General features: G+C 42.0%; 1 protein-coding gene and 1 pseudogene across 1 annotated transcript; one reads left to right on the forward strand and one right to left on the reverse strand.

Annotated features, from left to right (window-relative positions):
- The first annotated feature begins 80 nt into the window (after nucleotides 1–80).
- LOC115004934 (required for meiotic nuclear division protein 1 homolog) lies at nucleotides 81–3,553 on the forward strand (annotated as a pseudogene).
- Nucleotides 3,554–5,479: 1,926 nt separating this feature from the next.
- On the reverse strand, nucleotides 5,480–10,357 carry LOC115004924 (cytadherence high molecular weight protein 1-like). The gene is made up of 2 exons (XM_029426673.1): nucleotides 6,488–10,357; nucleotides 5,480–6,250 (listed from the first exon to the last, which is right to left on the reverse strand). Exons 1-2 carry the CDS (start codon nucleotides 8,614–8,616, stop codon nucleotides 6,238–6,240), a joined length of 2,142 nt encoding a protein of 713 aa, XP_029282533.1. The 5' UTR covers nucleotides 8,617–10,357; the 3' UTR covers nucleotides 5,480–6,237.
- Between the last annotated feature and the right edge of the window lie 14,643 nt (nucleotides 10,358–25,000).

Consider the following 25,000-nt stretch of genomic DNA (forward strand, 5'->3'; position numbering starts at 1 on the left):
TATATATATAATTTTTTTTTTTTTTTTTTAATGTGTACACTGTGTGTAGATGAAACAGGTGTTGAGAATCCTGGAGCGTCATGAAGATTCAGCCCTATGAAGTGGCTCTAGTGCACTGGGGAGAACGAGGAGATCAACTACACTGTAGGAGGTAAGTTCCACACACACACACACACACACACACAGTTAATGTGCACTGAATATTTACTAATATTTAATAATAAAACTAACGTGTATTCTCTAGTTTGTTGATTTTCTTCCTTTTAAGGGTCATTAACTTCTGAAGTTGTGCCGACACTGCTCTTTTACTTTTGTAGCTTGTTGTTAAATATAAATCTTTGTCCTTCAGAGGAAACACGAAGCTCGAGCGCGGAGACTTTATTCTGAGTGACAGGAGGGACCACGCCGAAGCTGTGCTGGAGCAATTCGCCTTTTCAAAACGCTCTGTGTTTGTCAGGTGAGAGTCTGAAAGTGTCCTTTATGTCCTGTACGTCCACCATGTCCTGTACATCCACCATGTCCTTTATGTGCACCAATTCCTGATGTCCTGTACGTGCCACCTGTCCGTCCTGTCCTGTGCACCATGTCCTGTACGTCCACCATGTCCTGATGTCCTGTACGTGCACCATGTCCTGTACGTCCACGATGTCCTGTACGTCCACGATGTCCTGTACGTCCACGATGTCCTGTACGTCAACGATGTCCTGTACGTGGCACCATGTCCTGTACGTCCACCATGTCCTGATGTCCTGTACGTGCACCATGTCCTGTCCGTGCACCATGTCCTGTACGTGCACCATGTCCTGTACGTGCACCATGTCGTGTACGTCCACCATGTCCTTGTACACCATGTCCTGTACGTCCACCATGTCCTGTACGTGCACCATGTCGTGTACTCAACCATGTCCTGTACACATGTCCTGTACGGTACCCACCATGTCCTGTACGGCACCATGTCGTGTACGTCCACCATGTCCTGTACGTGCACCATGTCGTGTACGTCCACCAATGTCCTGTACACAGTGCCCTGTACGGTACCCACCATGTGCCTGTACGTCCACCATGTCCTGTACGTCCACCATGTCCTTGTCCACTGTCCTGTACGTGCACATGTCCTGTACGTGCACCATGTCCTTGTACGTCCACCAGTCCTGATGTCCCCCCCCTGGGTACGGCCACCATGTCCTTGTACGTCCACCATGTCCTGTACTCCACCATTCGTCGTGCACCATGTCCTGTACGTGCACCAGTTCGTGTCACGTCCACCATGTCCGATGCTGCGTCCACCATGTCTGTAACGTCCACCATTTGCCTTGTAACGTCCACGATTTCCTGTACGTCCACGATTCCTGTATGCACCATGTCTACGTCCACCATGTCCTGTACGTGCACCATGTCCTGTACGTGCACCATGTCCTGTACGGCGCACCATGTCCTGTACGTCCACCATGTCCTGTACGTCCACATGTCCTGTACTGTGCACCATGTCCTGTACGGTTGCACCATGTCCTGTACGTCCACCATGTCCTGATGTCCTGTACGTCCACCATGTCGTGTACGTCCACCATGTCTGTTACGTCCACCATGTCGTGTACGTGCACCATGTCCTGTACGTCCACCATGTCCTGATGTCCTGTACGTGCACCATGTCCTGTACGTGCACCATGTCCTGTACGTGCACCATGTCCTGTACGTCCACCATGTCCTGTACGTGCACCATGGTCCTGTACGTCCACGATGTCCTGTACGTCCACGATGTCCTGTACGTGCACCATGTCCTGTACGTGCACCATGTCCTGTACGTGCACCATGTCCTGTACGGCACCATGTCCTGTACGTCCACCATGTCCTGTACGTCCACCATGTCCTTACGTGCACCATGTCCTGTCCGTGCACCATGTCCTGTACGTCCACCATGTCCTGATGTCCTGTACGTCCACCATGTCCTGATGTCCTGTACGTCCACCATGTCCTGATGTCCTGTACGTCCACGATGTCCTGTACGTGCACCATGTCCTGTACGTGCACCATGTCCTGTACGTCCACCATGTCCTGTACGTCCACCATGTCCTGTACGTGCCACCATGTCCTGTACGTGCACCATGTCCTGTACGTGCCACCATGTCGTGTACGTCCACCATGTCGTGTACGTGCCACCATGTCCTGTACGTCCCATGTCCTGATGTCCTGTACGTCCACCATGTCCTGATGTCCTGTACGTCCACCATGTCCTGTACGTCACCATGTCCTGTACGTCCACCATGTCCTGTACGTGCCACCATGTCCTGTACGTGCACCATGTCCTGTACGTCCACCATGTCCTGTACGCACCATGTCCTGTACGTGCACCATGTCCTGTACGTCACCATGTCCTGTACGTCCACCATGTCCTGTACGTCCACCATGTCCTGTACGTCCACCATGTCCTGTGCTCCTCTGACTGTCCTCTCCTCTCCAGTGAAGCTGGCCATATGGGAGGTCTCTCTAGACAACTTTGTAGACTCCATTCAGTCCATCCCAGAGGTAGTGTGTGTGTGTGTCTGTCTGTGTGTGTGTGTGTGTGTGTGTGTGTGTGTCTGTGTGTCTGTCTGTGTGTCTGTGTGTGTGTCTGTCTGTCTGTGTGTCTGTGTCTGTGGTGTGTGTGTGTGTGTGTGTGTGTTTCTAATCTACTTCTGTCTCCAGACTCTGAAGTTGGGAATGAGAGTGAAGTTGTCGTCTGCAGAAGTCATGAAGAAGATCGGAGAACTGTTCTCGTTGAGGTAACTGAAGTTAGGTTCAGAGGGCGGAGCATCTTCACCAGGGTTACAGTGAACACACAGCTTCCAGGTGTTAGAGGAACGCTTCACTTCACTGTGTTCATTACTTGTTTCTTTCGTCTCGCAGCTTTGATACTTTGACCACATGTTTGACTTTGTGTTGAAGGATGCTAAGAGTTAGAACTTGGTGTTTCCTCCCCGACAGACATTGTATAAACCTGAGGTCCGACCTGCTGCTCACCCCCGACTTCTACTGGGACCCGAGAGAACCTGGAGAAACTTTACGATAAGACGTGTCAGTTCCTCAACATCAACCGCAGAGTCAACGTGAGTAAACCTGCAGAGGTCACTGTAATAATATGTGCGTGCTGAGCTGAGCTGGAAACATGTTGCAGGTCGTGAACCAGAAGCTGGAACACTGCAGTCAGCTAACGGACCTGATGAGGAGCCACCTGAGTGAGAAGCACAGCCTGAGGCTGGAGTGGATGATCGTCATCCTCATTACCATCGAGGTGAGTCCAGCTCGCAGCTCAGAGGCGTCTCCGTGTCGTCAGCGATCTGCAGCACGTCGACTGCTGACGTTAATACATGATGAGATTCTGTGTTCGTGTGTCTTCAGAACAAACTTTACTTCACTGCTCGTTCTTCTTCCAGGTTCTGTTTGAACTTTCAAAGATGATCTTCTGAGCGTCCATCGAGGCTCACGTGTCCAGGAGCCTGGAGCTGCAGGGACGGAGCTGCGGGGGGACAGACGGGGACAGAGCTGCGGGGGGACAAAGATGGACAGAGACGGAGCTGCGGGGGGACAGAGCTGCGGGGGGACAGAGCTGCGGGGGGACAGACGGGGACAGAGCTGCGGGGGACAAAGATGGACAGAGACGGAGCTGCGGGGGGACAGAGCTGCGGGGGACAAAGATGGACAGAGACGGAGCTGCGGGGGGACAGACGGGGACAGAGCTGCGGGGGGACAGAGCTGCGGGGGGACAGACGGGGACAGAGCTGCGGGGGGACAGAGACGGAGCTGCGGGGGGACAGAGCTGCGGGGGACAAAGATGGACAGAGACGGAGCTGCGGGGGGACAGACGGGGACAGAGCTGCTGGGGGACAGAGACGGAGCTGCGGGGGGACAGACGGGGACAGAGCTGCGGGGGGACAGAGCTGCGGGTGGACAGACGGGGACAGAGCTGCGGGGGGACAGACGGGGACAGAGCTGCGGGGGGACAGAGACGGAGCTGCGGGACACTCAGGTACCTTTTCACGATGTTTCTGGAAAAGACTGAAATCCTGAAGCGGACCTGAATGTTTTCCTGCTCAGTGTAAACATTTCACAACTACAATCTACCCTCCCTCCTCCTTCTCTCTCTTCCTCGTCTCCTCCTCCTCGTCCTCCTCTTCCTCTTCCTCCTCTTCCTCTTCCTCTCTCTTCCTCTTCCTCTTCTCTTCTCTTCCTCCTTCTCTTCTCTTCCTCTCTCCTCCTCCTCTTCCTCCTTCCTCCTTCCTCTTCTCTCTTCCTCTATCCTCCTCTTCTCCTTCTCTTCCTCTTCCTCTCTTCCTCTCTCTTCCTCTCCTCTTCTCCTCCTCCTCTTCTCTTCCTCCTCCTTCTCTTCTCTTCCTCGTCTCCCTCCTCTTCCTCCTCTTCCTCCTTCTCTTCTCTTCCTCGTCTCCTCTCTTCCTCCTCTTCCTCCTTCCTCTCTCTTCCTCGTCTCCTCCTCCTCTTCCTCCTCTTCCTCATCTCCTCCTCTTCCCTCGTCTCCTCCCTGCTGAAGATTGTGGCAGGACACTAATCAGCTGGACTTCTTCCTCTCGGATGTTTTAGATTCTTGTTTCTGAATTTGTGTTGAACAATGTTTTTATTGACATGATGTGCAACCTGTGAATGTTTGTAAAGAGTTGAGACTCTGGACATGAAGCGTAATATTATATATTATTATAATAAATGTATTTATCAGAATGCTGTTATAAAAGATGCAATAAAGTGTTTTAAGTGTTTGCATGTAAAAGATCAACTCATTGAGTCATACGTTCATTATAAGAGATTAATCCAAGGTAGTATTATTAATATTAATAATATTATATTAATAATATTATATTAATAATACTAATAATAGTAATATGAATATTAATAGTATTATTGTGAATATTAATAATATATTAATATTATTATTATATTATTAATAATATTATTCATAGTAATATGAATATTAATAGTATTATTAATAATATTAATATTAGTATTAATAATGATACTAATTATTATTAATAATATTCATATTAGTAGTATGAATATTAATAGTGGTATTAGTAGTAGTATTATTATTAGTATTATTATTAATAGTAGTATTTGATTTTTTATTATTATTTGTAGTATTAATAATTTTAAGAATATTAATAATATTAATAGTAGTATTAATAATAATAGTAATAGTAGTAGTATTAGTATTATTATTATTAGTAGTAGTATTATTAATATTAATAGTATTCATATTAATAGTAGTAGTATTATTAGTAGTAGTATTAAGTATATTAAGTGATTTCTTTAAATGTAAAATAAATACATTTTAATTATATAAAACAGTAAATCTGCAAACAAACTTTAAAGACAGTTTTACATTAAATGTAATTTAATTAAACGTTCAGTAAAACTTCTAAATATTTCAAAAGTATTATTATATATTAAAGTTTCAATATTCAAGAAAAAATTTTCAACACAAGAAATATTTGAAATATACAGATATGAATTTATTCAAATAAAATATTTGATTCGTTAACATCGTTAATTCGTTAACATTCCTTCATGTCGTTAACATCACAGATAAATCAGAACATGTTGGAGAAAAGGACAAACAGCTGCTGGGGGGGGGGGCTGCCTCAGTATTTAAGGCTTTGCTGATTATAATGTAATTAATAATAAATGTGAAGATTAATTTAACCTGAAAATAAGTATTTGTGTAAATGATTATTTTAAACATGCTCTCTTCAGGCTCTAATCTAAAAACTTCACACAGTAGAAATTCTTGTAGATTAAAAATGAGAAAGTTTCTGCTTCTCTAAGCAACTTTCTTTATGTACAAGAGAATAAACACGAGCACGAGTAACCTGATGCAGCACTCGAGTATTAACGTGACAAACACTTAATGAACAAAGTAAAGGCTGTGAAATCTCCAGATACCAACGTAGACAAGGAAAGAACGTCATGTGACGTCATCATGTGACGGAGAGGGTCACATGATGACGTCGTGTTTTTAAAACTCACAATCTGAGACGTTTACATTCATCTGATGAATCTTTGCAAAAACAGGATTTAGAATTGAAAGATTAGTAATGAAACCTGCAGTAGCATTAGCCCCCCCCCCCCAGCACTTCTCCAGTTCATGCTTCTCTCATTAATCACAAACTTTATAATAATAATAAAATAATCGAACACTTATATTTGTATAGCTGTTTCCTGTCGTGTTCTGCTCGCTTCCTTCGGACTTCCTTCTCAGCCGTCCAACCTTGAAACATCAGGACATGAATCCATTATTGAATTTGTGACGCGTGCTTTCAGTGTAACAGCAAGTTATTCAAGTTTTTAACATTTGCTTTTTGTGAAAGTATTCATGACAAAAACAACAGTCCACTAAATATAAATATAATATTGACGTGTGCATAGTTTAGAAAAAGGATCGTAAATACAGCTTGTTAGCAATTGTAAATAAAGATGACAGTAAAAGCAGTAAATGGAGCCTCACCGGTCACTGACGCTCGCACTTTCAGATTCAGGATGCTCGAGCGCCACAGCAAAGTCCTCCCCGTCACTATCCAGCTCACATGTTTCTGTGGATTTGTACATTTCCTGTTTACGTTCCTCCTCCGTGTTTGAATTAGGAGTCATTTCAAACTCGTGTTCAAGTCCGACCTTCTCCTCTTGCTCTCTTTCTGCCCGAGGCTCAAGATGTTCCTCCACCTCATGAGGGGACACCTTGGGTTCCTCTCGAGTGTAAAGGTCTTCCTTCGCATCCATCCACACGTCCTGCTCATGTTCCTCCTTCAGTTGAACTGGCTCCTGTGCCGGCTCACAAGGTTTACAGATCAGTGTCTGACTCGCTGCTCTTCTTTCTGCTTGCCTCACTGGTTGTATTGACTCTGCTGCCTGGACACTGGAGGCTGCTCTCTCTGTTGATTTGATTTGTTCTACTGTTTCCATTGCTTGGATGCTGATGTCCGGCCGTACAGGTTGAATGCCTGCTCTGTCAGAATCTGAGTTTAGCTCTGGTTCTGGGGTTTCTGTTGCGTGATCAGCGACCTCCGTTAGCTCCATCTGTTTCTGGCTGTCGGCTCTCTGTATCGGATTTACAGGTTCAACTTTCCCGACTGTCTGAACTTTGATCTCCGACATGTCTGTTGCAGGTGGTGGCAGAGCTGCTGCACTTGCTTGCCTTAACTGGATGTTGAGTTTGACTTGAATGGAAACACTTGAAGGGGACTCTACGTTACATGTTGACGGGATAATCCCAGAGTTCTGGTGGGCGACTGATCCAGCGTTACTAGGTGTTACAATCGGATTTTGTGTTCTTTCATGAATAATTTGATTTGATTTGACCTCTTCTCCTGCGACATCTGCTTCTGATTGTTCCAGTTCAGCTTTACTTTCCTTCAAATCATCTTTTTGATTATAGATGTAGGGATCTAAACATCCTGAAACATCTTGCATGAGATCCTCGGACACTTGCTGATCAGTTGCACAGACATCATTGGAGACTTCTTCTCGTCTTTCCCTGAAGTTTTCACTTCTATCCACCGTCGCTTTTGGATCCTCTACTTCATCTGATCCACTTTGAACCATCTCGATCACTTCTGTCACAGCATCTGGCTGTTTTACACCTTCTTGTTCCAAGTTGACCACCACTGGTTCAGGTACTGTCTGTGGTACGTGTTCCTTCACGTGTTGAATAACTTCTTGAATGGTCACCTTGGATTCCTCAGTCGTTAAATCCTCTTCAATCTCTGGAGTTGCAGAGAAATTGTCTACTTTTTTAACCGTTTCATGACAAACATCTATGACTTCTCTGACTTCTGTTACCGCCACCTCTAGCACTGTATCCCAAATTGTCTGGGCTGATTTAATATGGACGTCGACCACTTGCACTTGAATTCTGTGATTGTCCTCAAACTCTACAGATGGCACATGCATCATCAACACCACGCTGCCTTCCTCTGCTGTCTCAGCACCATCTCTCACTAAGGATGTGGCAGTCTCCACTTCCTTCTTGAACTCTAGCTGACTTGTCACTTTACCTATCAAGGGTTCAGTAATGGCTGATGTTTTCTCTACCAAAACATTGGGTATTGCAACTGAGACATCTTTGAGATTACATATGATTACTTGTGCCACTACAGCGTGCTCAACTGCAGCAGTTTTTGTCTCAGCGCCTGGAATTTCACTTTCTTTTTCTCTCTCAACACTGACTTGCACTGCACTGAGCTGCTCTTCATGTTTGGGTTCATTTGTAACTAACACCTTGTCTACACACAGTGCTGGGGGTTCTTCAGTAAATACAGTCTTCTCTAGGTCCTGAACATTACTTGCTTCCTCATTTACAGGGGATACAAAAACTGCTGTTATAGTTTGTAAATCATCTACGACTTCAGGTATACAGTCTTCCTGCTTAACCCCAACATATTGTGGGATACTCTCTGTTTTCTGATCCTCTGCTATCTGTAAAGAGGGATCAAGTTGTGTCACAACTTCACTCTCAATCACATCTGTAACTGCAGCAATGACAACGTCTGGTTTGGGAACGTCTTTTAACATTATTTGCTTTTCAAGCTCCTGAGCACTACCTCTCTCAATAACTTCTGGGACTACATGCACATACATCGATGTCCCTTCATCAGTTTTGGTTTCAGTTTCAATGTCTTTTACATCCAATGGGAATACTTCTTGCTCTTGAAAATGTAGTTTTTCTTCTGACTCAACTTTAGTTTCCTTTTTGGGCTCTCCTGTAACTGTTTCCACTGCTGGTGTATCCTCTGATTTTACCTCTTTTTCAATTGATAGAAGGCTACCTGCCTCTGAATCTGACGTGGGTGATTGTATAGCTTGTAATACGTCTGGTTCTCCAACTGTTTTGAAAGCATTCTCTTGCTCAAGATCGGCTTCAGTGAGAGGTATTGTTTTCTCTTTGGGTTCAACTGTAACAGTTTTTGTTCCGGGAACTTCTTCTGATATTATCTCTTTTTCAAGTGATTGAACACTGCCCTCTGCTGAATCTAATGTGGCTGCTTGAACAGCTTCTAATACTTCTGGTTCTTGAACATGTTCTGTTTTGGAAGCATCACAATTGACTGTAATGGGAGGTTTTGTCTCCTCCCTGGGTTCATCTGTAACGGTTTCTGCTTCTATTGTATCCTCTGATTTTACCTCTTTTTCAAGCGATAGAAGGCTACCCACCTCTGACTCTGATGTGGGTGCTTGTATTACTTCTGGTTCTCGAACATGTTCAGTTTTTTCAAGATTGGCTTCCGCCTCTGAATCTAATGTAGCCACTTGAACAACCTTTAATACTTCTGGTTTTTGAACATGTTCTGTTTTGGAAGCATCCACTGGCTCAAGATCGGCTTCAGTGAGAGGTATTGCTTCTCCTTTGGGTTCATCTTTACCATTTTCTTCTTCTGGACTGTCCTCTGATTTCACCTCTTTTTCAAGCGATAGAAGGCTACCCACCTCTGAATCTGATGTGGCAGCTTGTAATACTTCTGGTTCTTGAACATGTTTGGTTTTGGCAGTGTCTACTACTACTAGTTTTTCTTCTATCTTAACATCAGCTTCCTTTTTGGGCTCTTCTGTAACTGTTTCCACTGCTGGTGTAGCCTCTGATTTTACCTCTTTTTTAATTGATAGAAGGCTACGTGCCTCTGAATCTGATGTGGCTGCTTGTACTACTTCTGGTTCTCCAACTGTTTTGAAAGCATTCTCTGGCTCAAGATCGGCTTCAGTGAGAGGTATAGTCTTCTCTTTGGGTTCATCTGTAACAGTTTTTGCTCCGGGAACTTCTACTGATATTATCTCTTTTTCAAGTGATTGAACACTGCCCTCTGCTGAATCTAATGTGGCTGCTTGAACAGCTTCTAATACTTCTGGTTCTTGAACATGTTCTGTTTTGGAAGCATCAAAATTGACTGTAATGGGAGGTTTTGTCTCTTCCCTGGGTTCATCTGTAACGGTTTCTGCTTCTGGTGTATCCTCTGATTTGACCTCTTTTTCAATTGATGGAAGGCTACCCACCTCTGACTCTGATGTGGCTGATGGAACAGCCTCTAATACTTCTGGTTCACGAACATGTTCAGTTTTGGAAGCATCAAAATTGACTGTAATGGGAGGTTTTGTTTTTTCAAGATTGCCTTCCTCCTCTGAATCTAATGTAGCCACTTGAACAACCTCTAATACTTCTGGTTCTTGAACATGTTCGGTTTTGGAAGCATCCTCTGGCTCAAAAGAGTTGACTGTAATGGGAGGTTTTGTCTCCTCCCTGGGTTCATCTGTAACGGTTTCTGCTTCTGGTGTATCCTCTGATTTTACCTCTTTTTCAATTGATGGAAGGCTACCCACCTCTGATTCTAATGTGGGTGCTTGTAATACTTCTGGTTCTTGAACATGTTTGGTTTTGGAAGCATCCACTGGCTCAAGATCGGCTTCTGTGAAAGGTATTGCCTCCTCTTTGTGTTCATCATTACCATTTTCTGCTTCTGGACTGTCCTCTGGTATTACCTCTTTCTCTAGTGATTGAAGGCTACCCACCTCTGACTCTAATGTGGGTGCTTGAACAGCTTGTAATACTTCTGGTTCTTGAACATATTTGGTTTTGGCAGTTTCTATTGATAGTTTTTCTTCTTCTATCTTAACATCAGCTTCCTTTTTGGGCTCTTCTGTAACAGTTTCCACTACTGGAATATCCTCTGATATTATCTCTTTTTCAAGTGATTGAACACTGCCCTCTGCTGAATCTAATGTAGCTGCTTGAACAGCTTCTAATACCTCTGGTTCTTGAACATGTTCTGTTTTGGAAGCATCACAATTGACTGTAATGGGAGGTTTTGTCTCTTCCCTGGGTTCATCTGTAACGGTTTCTGCTTCTGGTGTATCCTCTGATTTTACCTCTTTTTCAATTGATAGAAGGCTACCCACCTCTGAGTCTGATATGGGTGCTGGAACAGATTGTAAGACTTCTGGTTCTCGAACGTTTTCAGTTTTAGAAGCATCCACTGGCTCAAGATTGACTTCAGTGAGAGGTATTGTTTCCTTGTTGGGCTCATCTGTAACATCCTCTGATATTACTTCCTTTTCAAGTGATAGAAGGCTACCCCCCTCTGACTCTAATGTGGGTGCTTGTAATACTTCTGGTTCTGGAACAGTTTTGACAACATTCACTTGTAGTTCTTTGTTTTCTGGCTCAACACTGATTTCAGTGAGACGATCTTCTGTCTGTTTGTGTTCACCTGTAACTGTTTCTGTTGGTGGAAAGTCCTCTGATTTTACTTCCTCTGTTGGTGATTGGACACTGCCCTCTTCTGAATCTAATGTGGAGGTTTGCACAGCTTCTGGTACTTGAACATGTTCAGGTTTAGCAGCATCTGTTTGTAGTTCATCTTCCTTTTCAGGCTCAACATTGACTTCAGTAAGCAACACTGTTTCCTCTTGGAGTGATGTAACTGTTTCGGCTGCTATTATGTCCTCTGATATTACATCCTTTTCGAGCCTTTGAATGCTACCCTCCTCTGGATCTAATTCTTGCAACTCTTCAACCTCTACTAGTGGCTGATCTTTATTCTCAACTTGAATTTGATCTGTGATATTGTGCACGGTCAGCTCATCCTTTTCTGTCAGAGATTGGACTTCCTGCTCCATAGCCTCATCTTTAGTTTCATCTGCTGCTGTTGCAGCTGAGTCCGCTTCTTGAGAGTCCATTCTTTGGGGCTCTGTTTCAGTTTGATGTGCCTCCACTAGTGAACCTTCATCTGGGACAATTTTGTCAACTTCAGGTAATATATCTGTAGACGCAGCCGCATTTACCTCAGAGAGGCATTCCACCAGATGGCTCTCATCAATACTTTCTAATTCTTTTAAGCTCTCTTCTGGATGTGTAAAGTCACCCTCAAGTACTTCATCTACAGCAAGTTCAGCCGTGTCAAACTCCTCAGTTTGAAGTTCAGATATAATCTCTGTGGAAACAGAGTCATTGACTTCAGATATGCTCTCTGTTCGAGTGGTAGCTGTAAATTCAACATTTAGATCTGTGTTGATGTAAATTGCATCTAATCCTCCGTGTATTTCCATAATTGCTGGCTCTTCCTTTACAAATGTTTCCAGTATTTGATGCAAGAACGAAACAACTACTCTTTCAGAGTTTAGCTCATCTGAACAAGCTGGAACTTCCTTTGGGTTTACGGAGATGGTTTCAACAACCTGATGCAGAAGGGAATCTGTGTCTTTCACAACATAATCGGCTGGAACTGGTGTTGTGTTGCCGGATGTTTTTGAAGACTCTGAAGATAACTGGGAAACTGCAGAGATCATCTCAGTTTCATCCGCCAGGGTAATGTCTAAAGGCTCTGGTGCAGTAATGGCTTCAGATGTGATCTCTATCAGGTCCTCTGCTATAGTGTCATCTCTCGCTGCCTCCTCGGTGACTGAAGCTGGAGTGGCCTCCTCTGGGATATCACTGAGTTGTTGTTTACTGATTGATTCTGTAAGATCATCAGGTTCTTCATCTGTAGCAGGGTTTGTAGATGCCTGGTTTTCTAAAGCATCATCCTTGTCTTGGACTTTCTTTGCTTCAGTTGGCAGGCTGTCACTTGGCAGGACTGGTTCAGCCCTCTCATCAAGAAGGTCTCGCTGGAGTTCATAGTCTTCCTCATTGGGTATATGACTTTCTATGTCTACCTGTGTCTGTATGTGAACCTCTGTCTCAACTGTATCAAACTCAGACAATGGAACCACAGCTGGTGTGTCTGAGTCTTCATCAACTGAAGCTGCGTCCTTATCAGCCTCGTCTGAAGATACTTGTTCTTGCTTTTCGGCAGACTTCCTCTTTTTTCGTCGTGGTAGGAGTTTCTTTATCGAAAAGGAAGACTCATCTTGAGTAACTTCACTGTCAGATTGTACATTGTCTTTGCTTTCATCTTCATCCTTGCCTTTCCTTTTCGGGGTGACAAGTCTTTTCAATGATTTCCATGTTGACCCTCCATCACCCTCTGAAGGACTTCCTGCTTGTTTCGGGGAATAGACTAAAGTTTCATCTACGTCATTAGAACTCTCTAGAGCTGATTCTGCTCCATGTTTAGATCCACCATCTTGCTTGTTTATATCGTTGTCAATTTGCGGTGTTTCCTCCTCAGAGTCGGACGTTTTTCGGCTTCTTCTCCTTCCGGATCCACACAAAACAGATTCCCATGAAACAGAAGAGTCTTTTCGTTTTTTGCCTTCTTCTGTGCTGTGATCTGATATTTGCCCTCCATCACTTGGTTTTGGTTCTCCTACTAAACCTGGGATATGTGTCTCTTCATAACTCAGGGAGGATCTCTTCCTGAGCTTTTTCGGAGTCACAAGTTTTTTAAAAGAAGCCCATGCACCATCCTCTCCTGTTGCCTCTGCAGAAGATTGTGCACAAACTTCTCCTTTCTGATTCTCAGCTGACTCTGTGGATGATAGGAGCTGATCTGAAACATGTTCTCCAGAGTCAGACAGCTTTGCATCACTTGATTTCCTGCATCTTTGCTTTTTGGATAGTTTCTTTAAACTAGACCCTGACAGCAGCCTTCTTAGAGGACTTGCTTGAACTTTGTCCTTCTCTCGAGAACTCATAATTTCAGGCTCAGCGACAATCAGAATGGTCAATGGATCTGTGGTAGATGCATCTGTCGTCTGAGCTGCAGACAGGATCTCCCCTTTAAGTTCATTTTCTTTATGTACTGTCTCAACTGGCGCTGCCTCAACACGGATACTAATCTCCTCTTTGTCCTGTTGTTGGTCTTGGACAGTTTGTTCTATCGGCTCTACAACCTCCTTTTCCCCGAAGTCTTCCAGTTCTTTGTCAGTCTCCTCTTCTGCAGGCTTCTTTTTTTTCCGTAGTCCAGAAAAGATTCCAGTTGTAAAAAATCTTTTAATTGGAGAAACGACCACTTCTTCTTCAGGACTAGGAGATGTGGACTGTGGCTCTTTTTCAGGTGTGGCATCCTGTTGTGCATCTTCTCCTACAGGCATTGCTGTATCTGCTTTATCAGATTCAACTTTCTCTTTGGTTTCTGATGTTTTCTCCTTTGCATTTTCTAGAACGTCCTCTGATGTCACGTCTGTCAAGGTCGGACATGTTGTCGAATCATTGTCATACGTCTCCTGTGCCATGTTCACATCAGCATTCTCACTTGTGGTTTCCTTTGTTGTATCCTCCACATCTTCTGGTCTGTTTTGTTCTTCCTTGTTGGTCTCATCTGTTGCTATTTCATCTGAGCCCCTCTTTACCGTCAATTTCAAACCAATGTTACTGAAAAATGTTCTAAAACTGTCATTGAAGTCATTCTGCTTTGCATCCATTTCAATCGTTTCCAGGGGTAACTCATCATTAGCATCAGCTTCATTAGACAAATCCTTTTCGCTCATTTCAACATTTTCTATCGATGTTCCTTCTTTAAGTGGCTTTTCTGATTCTGAAACGTCTTCGTCTGGTGAAAGGATAGATCAACCAGGAAAGAAATGAAATATTAAAATACTTAGATCTCAAGAACTGATGATCAGGTGAAATTCAAAAAGTAATGCGTCTGTTGAAATATTGCTGACATTGTCTGTCAATAAACTGTAAGAGTAATAGAGTACCTACCATGTGCAGAGATCTCCTCACAGTGACTATCCACTTCTGCTATAGTGCTGTCTGCTTTTCCATTGATCTCAGAGATCTGCTCTTTGTTTTTGAGAGGCTGAAACAAAGCACAAAACATAGAATGTACAATGCACCTTTGCTCTTGTGGAAAAGATTAGATTGAATGGATGAAAGACAATAAACTCATTTTCAATTTTAAACATTTCCTAGTTTGTAATAGTAATTTCACAAGCACTGGTTTCAGCTCAAAGTAGGGAGGTCACGAGCACCGATAATTCGGTTCCAAGTACTCGTTTTTACCAGGTAACTCGACACAAATCCATGTTGAAATATGCAGGAGGAGAGCTAGCTAACGTTAGCCGTTAGCTGTTAGCAGCTGGTGGCAGCACAGTCCAGCTTGGCTAAATAATAAGCTAACAGCTAACATTAACGAAGGTTGCATTGAGTTAAAGTATGATGTGTTCAGGCTCTATTCAGTAAAAATTTGTATGGTCAAAGCTACATTTTATTATGATGTGTTCAAATGTAATCTTGTAAAATGTAATTGGTGAGAAATTTGAATAAATTCCGCTGTTTAAAGGAGATGTTTTCACAACAATATAAAACAGATACTGTTTAACTTCATGACTCTCATAAGCAGCTTATAACACATTAAAACTACGAATGCCAAAATGTTTCTTTAATAAAAGGAAATTTTTAAATACAATCATTTATTTACTGAAGAATCGAGAATCGTGGAATTTCTCTGGTATTGTTATCGATATTTCTGGCACCGTGAACTCGCTCTTTAAAATAAATGTATATCAACAACCATTTGCTCGTATACTCATAGCTGCAGGAAACAAAACCATCAGAATTTGTACTTCCATGAAACAAATAATTAAAATCTTGGATTAACTGGCTCCAAAGTCTTATTGTGGGAACAAAGAACAGTCCAGTCACTGTTGTGGGTGTGATGGCAGTCTTACAGTTAACTAACATAATTGTCCAAATTTAAAATCCTTGAGTCGGATTAGTTGGGAAAGTCTAAGCAGGTTAAGGGAAAAGAAACACTTCAACTATTGTGGACAAACACAGTAAAGTAACTCCACAAAAAGCTGCGGAGACTTTGTTGGACATCGATACAGCAGATTCATTTCCAGACAAGCTTTTGCATGTTTTGTCACATCATGATAGTCATTGAGCAGCGACGCACTAATAATAGTATCTGAGAAAGCAGCTTCTGAAGCTGATAAAAACATTCACTCTGAACTGAGCCTGACTGCATGCCACAGGATGGAAGTCCATAATGTGATTATGTGCTGTGAGCTGATGTTCCAGTCAGAAGTGCAGCCTTTTAATATGAACCGAAATGAGCAGCTGTGAACAGGCCTCGCTTTGTTTTCAGTTCACGTGTAAAGCAGGAGGACTTGAAACTCTGTGTGTGAAGAAAACGGCTCATAAAGTATTTTAGACATTTATTTAGAAAAGAAAGTCAGATTATTGTATTTAATTAAACCAAAGGTGACATGGCATTTACTTGACTTAAGTCCTTAGACTTTATGCAACATGAGATACTTTATTTATAAGAAGATACGATGCATATCATGATGCAGACGGTCCTGCAGATTCTTTAGTTTTCGATATTCAAGGTAAAAGTTTCTATGTCTGGAATAATGAAGGGGAGGCATGAAGTGTCCGAGCGTCTTGATCAGTTCTTCAGTTTTATTTTCTCACATCAACGTGCTGCTCGTGAGCCTTGTGGCTGGAACCCAGTGCTGAATATTCGTATTTCTTATTCTTATATAATACTCAGTTATTCCTTTCAATACAACTCATAAATGCTCGTACTGCTGTCTAGGTTTTTATTTATTTTGGCGCAGTAACCGTATAATTTGTACTTTTTAGAGGTATTAAAAAGGTCTTACACGTCAGGTATCTTAATAATTACCTAAAATAATGTTGTTTTTAATCTTATTTCAGGAAAACGGTTGAAAGAGTTTACTTTGACTGCACACCTGAGGCGCTGTGACACATCTGTGCTTTTACTATTAATATAAAATCACTGCAGTGTTGTTTAAGCGATACAGTATCACACAGCATCATATTGTGATATGTTGTTCCAGCTCGTGGTGGAGTACGATGTCATGTTGTGATCTTCATCACAAGGTTAAAGGAGCAGTGATCATCACTCTTCTCATGACTTCCCTCTCAGTGCTGACTGATGGACTGGCTGCTCTGCTGGGATCATGTTGGACACAACACATCGACGTTCTGCTGAGTGCAGACGGGAAACTCTAGCTGTCCCCTGGGCTTCAGCTTCCTCGAACAATGAAAGGTCGCGTCTCCTTCTCATATATGGTAAATGCAAACCGTTGCTGCATCAGTGAAAACAGGTTCAAACTAGCAGGAGTCAGAAACCAAGAGAGCATCTACAGCTCCATCTGAATAAATAACATTTCCAACAACTTTAGAGTTTTCCTAGAAAGAAACTGCTTCCTTGTGCTCCTGATCGGGTGGGGGGACTTTCTTTAAAGCTCAGAGTGAACGCATGTGTTGACACCTGCACTGTCCTGACACACAATGCAGCCTCAGCATTTCTATCAGGCTTCACAAAGTGTTGCTTCATGCTGAACATCCTTAATGCATAAAGATAGTTAGTCTGTGAACGTGGTGGGAGTTCTCTGCAGTATGGGGGGGTGGGGGGGCAGATACCTTGTCTTCAGGATCCTGCTCAGTCTGAGCATCATGCACTCTGCTCACCTCCTCTGCTGCAGTGTCGTCCTCTCGTTGCGCAGACTGAGTGTCTCCCATGGTCGCAGCTGCAGCGTCACTGAGGAAATATCCCAAATGTTTTCCGGGAGAAAGCGCCGGGCAGCTGCAGGAGGGACGGTCAGCTCTCTAATGCTGCCTGGAGGCTGGACAAGTGTTTTGTTAGTCAAACACCTCCCTGTCGGATCACATGAAGCCCAGAGCCGAGCCTCCTAGCCCGGCCCGGTCCGGTCCGGCCCGACCCGCCTCCCCCTGCAGAGAAAAACCGAGCGCGTCCTCAGATGACTGAAGCAGAGGAGCAACACGCAGAGCTGCAGAGCTGCAGAGCTCCGTGCTGCTCTGCTGCTCCGTGCACACACATGCTTAAAGTTACAGCACCGGGAAATAAATATATTTATCTTGATCTTTGTTGGAAATGAGCAGCTGATCATTCTGGCTTTTATAAAGTGTTTTATAATGATATGGTTTATTTATTTTATACTTATTCTATTATTATATTTATTTTACTGCATTTAGTTTTATCAACACATTACTATTGATCCTTATAACTTATTTTATTTATTGAACTTTTTACTACTTTTAACATCCTAATATTTGTCAATGATTTGTAAAAATCTTTGAAGTGCATTTGATTTGTTTGAAAAGTGCGTTATAAATAAAGTTTGATCAGGTTGATCAGACCCTAAAGTTTTTATTTAATTTGAATGTTTCTTCATATTTTCAGTTTACATTCTTTACTTTATATATTAGACTCAACTTCATTTATACTTTCATACAAACATGCAGCTCAAAGTGCTTTCAGGATTTAAACAATAAATAGAATTCTATAAATAACTATTTATTATTTGTATCTTTTATTTGACTAATTTCTTTAAACATATTATTGTTTTATTTGTGTAGAATATATTTCCTTTGTCTCTGAAGAGTGACGTTTGATATTCATGTTTATCTGTTCCGTGTTAAATTAAAAACTTTAAGAAAATACAACTTCAAACAATAAAATGTTAAAATAAATAAAAGTCACTAGAATAAATAAGCAGAAGAAAAGCAATAATTAAGAACTAATGCAACATAAAAATAAAGTAAATAAATAGCGTTTTGTCCTCTTTTAGTTTCTACGGTGCACGTTGTGTATTGTGTGTAACGTCTAATGTCATTATGAGGTCAAATCAAATCATCAAAATCTAATGTATTTATACAGCCCAATATCACAAATGATACATTAGTCTCAGTGTTTACAGACTGCACAGGTCATGTTGCTCAAGACCAACTGCTTTGTGACATGCTGGTCTCGTGGGAATCATCAGCTCTCAGATCAATGTCTTTATGTAACAGAGTCAACAAGCTTCATCAACTCTCTCAACAAAGAGCTGCTGGATTCTTGTTTTTACATGCAGAGGCCGATATTAAGAGAGCAGTATAACACCGATACCAATGTGTAACACCGACGTATAACACCGACATATAACACCGATGTTTAATACCGACATCGATACCAATAAAGATAGATAGATAGATAGATACTTACACCGATGTATAACGGCAATGTATAATACCGATACCAATGTATAACACCGATGTTTAATACCGATACCAATGTATAACACCGATGTTTAATACCGATACCAATGTATAACACCGATGTCTAATACCGATACCAATGTATAACACCGTGTGTCGAACGCCGATGTCTTACGGGGATGTATAACACCGATGTCTAATACCGATACCAATGTATAACACCGATGTTTAATACCGATACCAATGTATAACACCGTGTGTCTAACGCCGATGTCTTACGGGGATGTATAACACCGATACCGATACCAATACCAATGTTTAACACCGATGTTTAATACTTATACCAATGTATAACACCGATGTCTAACGCCGATGTATAATACCGATGTCTAACGCCGATGTATATCACTGATGTATTACACCGATGTTTAATACCGATACCGATACCAATGTATGACACCGATGTATAATACCGATGTCTAACGCCGATGTATAACACCGATGTATAATACGATATATAATACCGATATATAATACCGATATATAATACCGATGTATAATACGATATATAATACCGATATATAATACCGATATATAATACCGATGTATAATACGATATATAATACCGATGTATAATACCGATGTATAATACGATATATAATACCGATGTATAATACGATATATAATACCAATATATAATACCGATATATAATACCGATATATAATACCGATAACCCCCTTACCTGTGATATAATGACCATATATCACGGTCTGAAGTGAGCTGTTGCTTTTATAAAATGGTTACCAAGTGTGGCAATATGAAAGAAAAATACACACTCCAATTTAAATAGTTTTTATTGTTAAATAATGATGTTCAAAATAAAATAGTCCCTCCGTTGCCTTCTGCACAAAACATAGTGCGAGGTGGTTGCTATGCAACAACACTAACAGCTAGCGAACATATTAGACAGACAATGTTGATCGATTATTTGGCTTTTTACTCTGGAGATAGGCACTGATGGATCCACTCCTCCATAGTAAAGCTTTGTAAGTTTGTTCTTAACGGACGTCATTTAACAGCTGTAACGGTGTAGCTTTCTCTCAGACGCGGAGGGATACTGACTTGTTGTGAAAAGTAACTACAATTCTACCTGTGATATACGCTCATTATACCACAGTCAAGAACCAATCAGATTGCTTGATTTGACATGTCCGTTTTATAATACTGATGTATAACACCGATGTATAATACGATATATAATACCGATATATAACACAGATGTATAATACCGATGTATAATACGATATAAATACCGATATATAACACCGATGTATAATACGATATATAATACAGATGTATAATACCGATACCGATGTATAATACGATGTATAATACCGATACCGATGTATAATAAGATACATAATATGATGTATAATACCGATACCGATGTATAATACCGATATACAATACGATGTATAATACGATATATAACACTTTTGTATAATACGATATATAATACCGATACCGATGTATATTACGACATATAATGCGATATATAATACCGATATATAATACCGATACCGATGTATAATACGATGTATAATACGATATATAATACCGATATACAATACCGATGTATAACACCGATGTATAATACGATATATAACACCGATATATAATACCGATACCGATGTATAATACGACATATAATGCGATATATAATACCGATATATAATACCGATACCGATGTATAATACGATGTATAATACGATATATAATACCGACGTGTAATACCGATGTATAATATGATATATAATACCGATATATAATACCGATGTATAATACCGATACCGATGTATAATACCGATGTATAATACGGATACGATGTATAATACGATGTATAATACGATATATAATACCGATATACAATACCGATGTATAATACTGATGTATAATACGGATACGATGTATAATACGATGTATAATACGATATATAACACCGATGTATAATACAATATATAATACCGATACCGATGTACCAGAACTGAAGTATGACTCCAATTTAAATGTTATGTAATAGCAGATTAAAAATATAAGATATCTGTAGATAAACGTGATGATAAGACGCAAGGATTGGACTGAGGCGATCATCAAAGCAGTTTGTGACTTGAGATGAGGTTCAATCAAGTTTTGTCTGTTGAAGGTGTGGATACGTGTTGAAGGAGACGAGTTAAACATGATGTGTTCTGCTTCCCGACAGACAACAAGAATGTAACCGTACAGTGTACTGTTGTGTGTACTGTTGTGTACTGTATTGTTCGTGTAGTGGCTTCACTGTCAGTGAAATACTCAAATAAATGTGATATTTCCAGCCTGTTTTTAACCACGTTTGTAGATTGAAATCAAAGGTTTCTTCTACACAGGAGTTCTGTCCAAGAAAAGCAGCACTTTACTTTATTAAATCAAGTTTCACAGGGAACATGTACAAAAACGCATTCATCTAATAAAATAAATAAAAGATGCTTTGTGACACATTTAGCTTCCAAGGGTCGGACGGTGGGACTAGAAGTTTCAACAAGTACCATGAGCACATAAAGATGTGAGGAACGTTACATATCATCACACACTTCTGGACTCTTTGAAACGCTTCAGCGACGATGTTTGAAAGATGGAAATCAGATGCACAGTGAGAAACTTAATGCAGTCGTATTCACATCTTTTATATTTTTAAAGGTCATTTTAGGACTCGTTGGAAAAGAAAGCTTGATGCAGAGACGTCATGTGATGAAACGTTATAGATGATATGTTATATAGATATACATGTTCTGGGGTTGTTGACTCTTGTTTTTTATTGTTCAGTGGTTCCTGAAAACTGAATCTACAGGTAAATAAAAAGCCAGAGGAAGGGGTTATATACCTCGATAAAAACGTGGGTATTCTCTGATGTGGAAGATGTTTGACCCCCCCGCTGTGTCACAGTGACCCCCCCGCTCAGATGAACAAAGTGAGACGTTGGGAAACATCTCCGACCTCATGACAGACATGATGATTTGGTCAGATGCTGCGAGACACTGCGGCCGCTGTGAACCTCGGCCTGAAGTCAATAAGTTAAATTAATTAGAGTCACAACTTTGTGTAACAGGAAACAGCTGATGTTTTCTCCACTGGTTAATGCACGCTAAGTCCTGAGACCTTATGCAATATAATGTAATAAAACATGGGGGGGGGGGCAGTCTGCAAGTGTGTGTGGGGCCTTTTTTTGGTGCCAGTAATTTCAGGATATCAGACGTGTAAGTGCACGGCGGAAAATCGAATTTGATGAATGAATCCTTTTTTAAACTGAGATCATGGTATTTATCCAGGAAGGTCTTCCAGCACATTCTTAAAGTCTTAACACATGTTAGAAATAAAGACTTCAGTGGTCTTAAAATGTCTGACAAATGTTAAGATTTTATCTAAATAACATCTTCTTCCTCTTGTTTTGTGTGACCTGTAACCATAGCTCTTCTTAAGATGCAAACACAAAAGATAAACAGATGTAAATACTTTATGTAACACATTTTTTAATTTTTAATTTTCCAACAATATTTAGAGTCTGGAGGACTGTTTGTGTCTCTTTGTGTATCTTTGTGTCTCTCTGTGTCTCTTTGTGTCTCTCTGTGTCTCTATGTGTCTCTATGTGTCTGTTTATGTCTGTTTGTGTCTCTTTGTGTCTCTCTGTGTCTCTCAGTGTCTCTTTGTGTATCTTTGTGTCTCTCTGTGTCTCTCTGTGTCTCTCTGTGTCTCTTTGTGTATCTTTGTGTCTCTCTGTGTCTCTCTGTGTCTCTCTGTGTCTCTTTGTGTATCTTTGTGTCTCTCAGTGTCTCTCTGTGTCTCTTTGTGTATCCTTGTGTCTCTCTGTGTCTCTCTGTGTCTCTTTGTGTATCTTTGTGTCTCTCTGTGTCTCTCAGTGTCTCTTTGTGTATCTTTGTGTCTCTCTGTGTCTCTCTGTGTCTCTTTGTGTATCTTTGTGTCTCTCTGTGTCTCTCTGTGTCTCTCTGTGTCTGTTTATGTCTCTTTGTGTATCTTTGTGTCTCTATGTGTCTCTTTGTGTCTCTCTGTGTCTCCCTGTGTCTGTTTATGTCTCTTTGTGTATCTTTGTGTCTCTTTGTGTCTCTCTGTGTCTCTCTGTGTCTGTATGTGTCTCTCTGTGTCTCTCTGTGTCTGTTTATGTCTCTTTGTGTATCTTTGTGTCTCTTTGTGTCTCTCTGTGTCTCTTTGTGTATCTTTGTGTCTCTCTGTGTCTCTCTGTGTCTCTTTGTGTATCTTTGTGTCTCTATGTGTCTCTCTGTGTCTCTCTGTGTCTGTTTATGTCTCTTTGTGTATCTTTGTGTCTCTTTGTGTCTCTCTGTGTCTCTCTGTGTCTCTGTGTGTCTCTTTGTGTCTCTCTGTGTCTCTTTGTGTATCTTTGTGTCTCTCTGTGTATCTTTGTGTCTCTCTGTGTCTCTCTGTGTCTCTGTGTGTCTCTCTGTGTCTCTCTGTGTATCTTTGTGTCTCTCTGTGTCTCTTTGTGTCTCTCTGTGTCTCTTTGTGTCTCTTTGTGTCTCTTTGTGTATCTTTGTGTCTCTTGTGTCTCTCTGTGTCTCTTTGTGTATCTTTGTGTCTCTCTGTGTCTCTCTGTGTCTCTTTGTGTCTCTTTGTGTCTCTTTGTGTCTCTGTGTCTCTCTGTGTCTCTGTGTCTCTTTGTGTATCTTTGTGTCTCTCTGTGTATCTTTGTGTCTCTCTGTGTATCTTTGTGTCTCTCTGTGTCTCTGTGTCTCTCTGTGTCTCTCTGTGTATCTTTGTGTCTCTCTGTGTCTCTTTGTGTCTCTCTGTGTCTCTTTGTGTCTCTTTGTGTCTCTCTGTGTCTCTTTGTGTATCTTTGTGTCTCTCTGTGTCTCTGTGTGTATCTTTGTGTCTCTCTGTGTCTCTTTGTGTCTCTTTGTGTCTCTTTGTGTCTCTCTGTGTCTCTTTGTGTCTCTTTGTGTCTCTTTGTGTCTCTCTGTGTATCTCTGTGTCTCTTTGTGTCTCTTTGTGTCTCTTCATGATCTGCATGTTACAGGTCCTAGTAAAGACGCAGGACCCGATGGAGTACTCTGCAAAGTACTCAAAGCTTGTGCTGACCAGCTTTCAGGGGCCCTGACCAGGATATTCAACCGGTCCCTGTCACAAGCTAGCCTTCCATCCTGTCTGAAGACGGCTACCATCATTCCTGTCCCCAAAAAGACACCAGTCAGAGAGCTCAACGACTACAGGCCCACAGCTCTAACATCGGCGGTGATGAAATGTTTCGAATGACTGATAGCCGACTACATCAAAGCCAGCCTCCCACCCTCCCTCGACCCCCATCAGTTTGCTTACAGAGCTAACAGATCCAGGGATGATGCCATCGCCACGGTCCTTCACACAGCTGTGAGCCACCTAGAAGTCCCAGGGAACTACATCAGGATGCTGTTTGTTTCAGCTCAGCTTTTAACACCATCATACCTGACATACTCGTGGAAAAACTGTCAAGCCTAGGTTTCCCCCCCCATCATATGCGCCTGGATAAACAATTTCCTAACAGACCGTCCTCAGACAGTGTAAATAGGCCCTTATTGCTCCTCCACCCGCACCCTCAGCACTGGCTCCCCGCAGGGCTGCGTGCTGAGCCCTCCACTCTACACACTCTACACACACGACTGCTCTCCCATTCACCCCCCCACCCCAACTCCATTATAAAGTTTGTAGATGACACCACTGTGGTCGGCCACATATATAAGGGAGACGACGAGTCGGCATACAGAGACGAGATCCTGAAGCTGTCTGCGTGGTGTTCAGCTAACAACCTACATCTGAACACAAGCAAAACAAAAGAACTCATCATAGACTTCAGAAAACACCGTCCAGAACCCCCCCCCCTTCACCTCAATGGAGAGAGAGTGGAGAGGGTCCCCACCTTTAAGTTCCTGGGGGTTCAAATCTCGGAGAGCCTCAGCTGGACATCACACACCACTGCAGCAGTTAAGAAGGCCCAGCAGCGACTACACTTCCTGAGGGTGCTACGGAGGAACAGACTGAACAAGAAGCTGCTGCTGTCCTTCTGCTGTCATACTCCA

This window comes from Cottoperca gobio, unplaced genomic scaffold (assembly GCF_900634415.1).
Source record: "Cottoperca gobio unplaced genomic scaffold, fCotGob3.1 fCotGob3_223arrow_ctg1, whole genome shotgun sequence".
Taxonomy (NCBI): domain Eukaryota; kingdom Metazoa; phylum Chordata; class Actinopteri; order Perciformes; family Bovichtidae; genus Cottoperca; species Cottoperca gobio.

Bases quoted from the DNA above. Each gene is read 5' to 3' on its own strand.
- LOC115004924 (XM_029426673.1), bottom strand. From the start codon at position 8,616: ATGTATGTGCATGTAGTCCCAGAAGTTATTGAGAGAGGTAGTGCTCAG.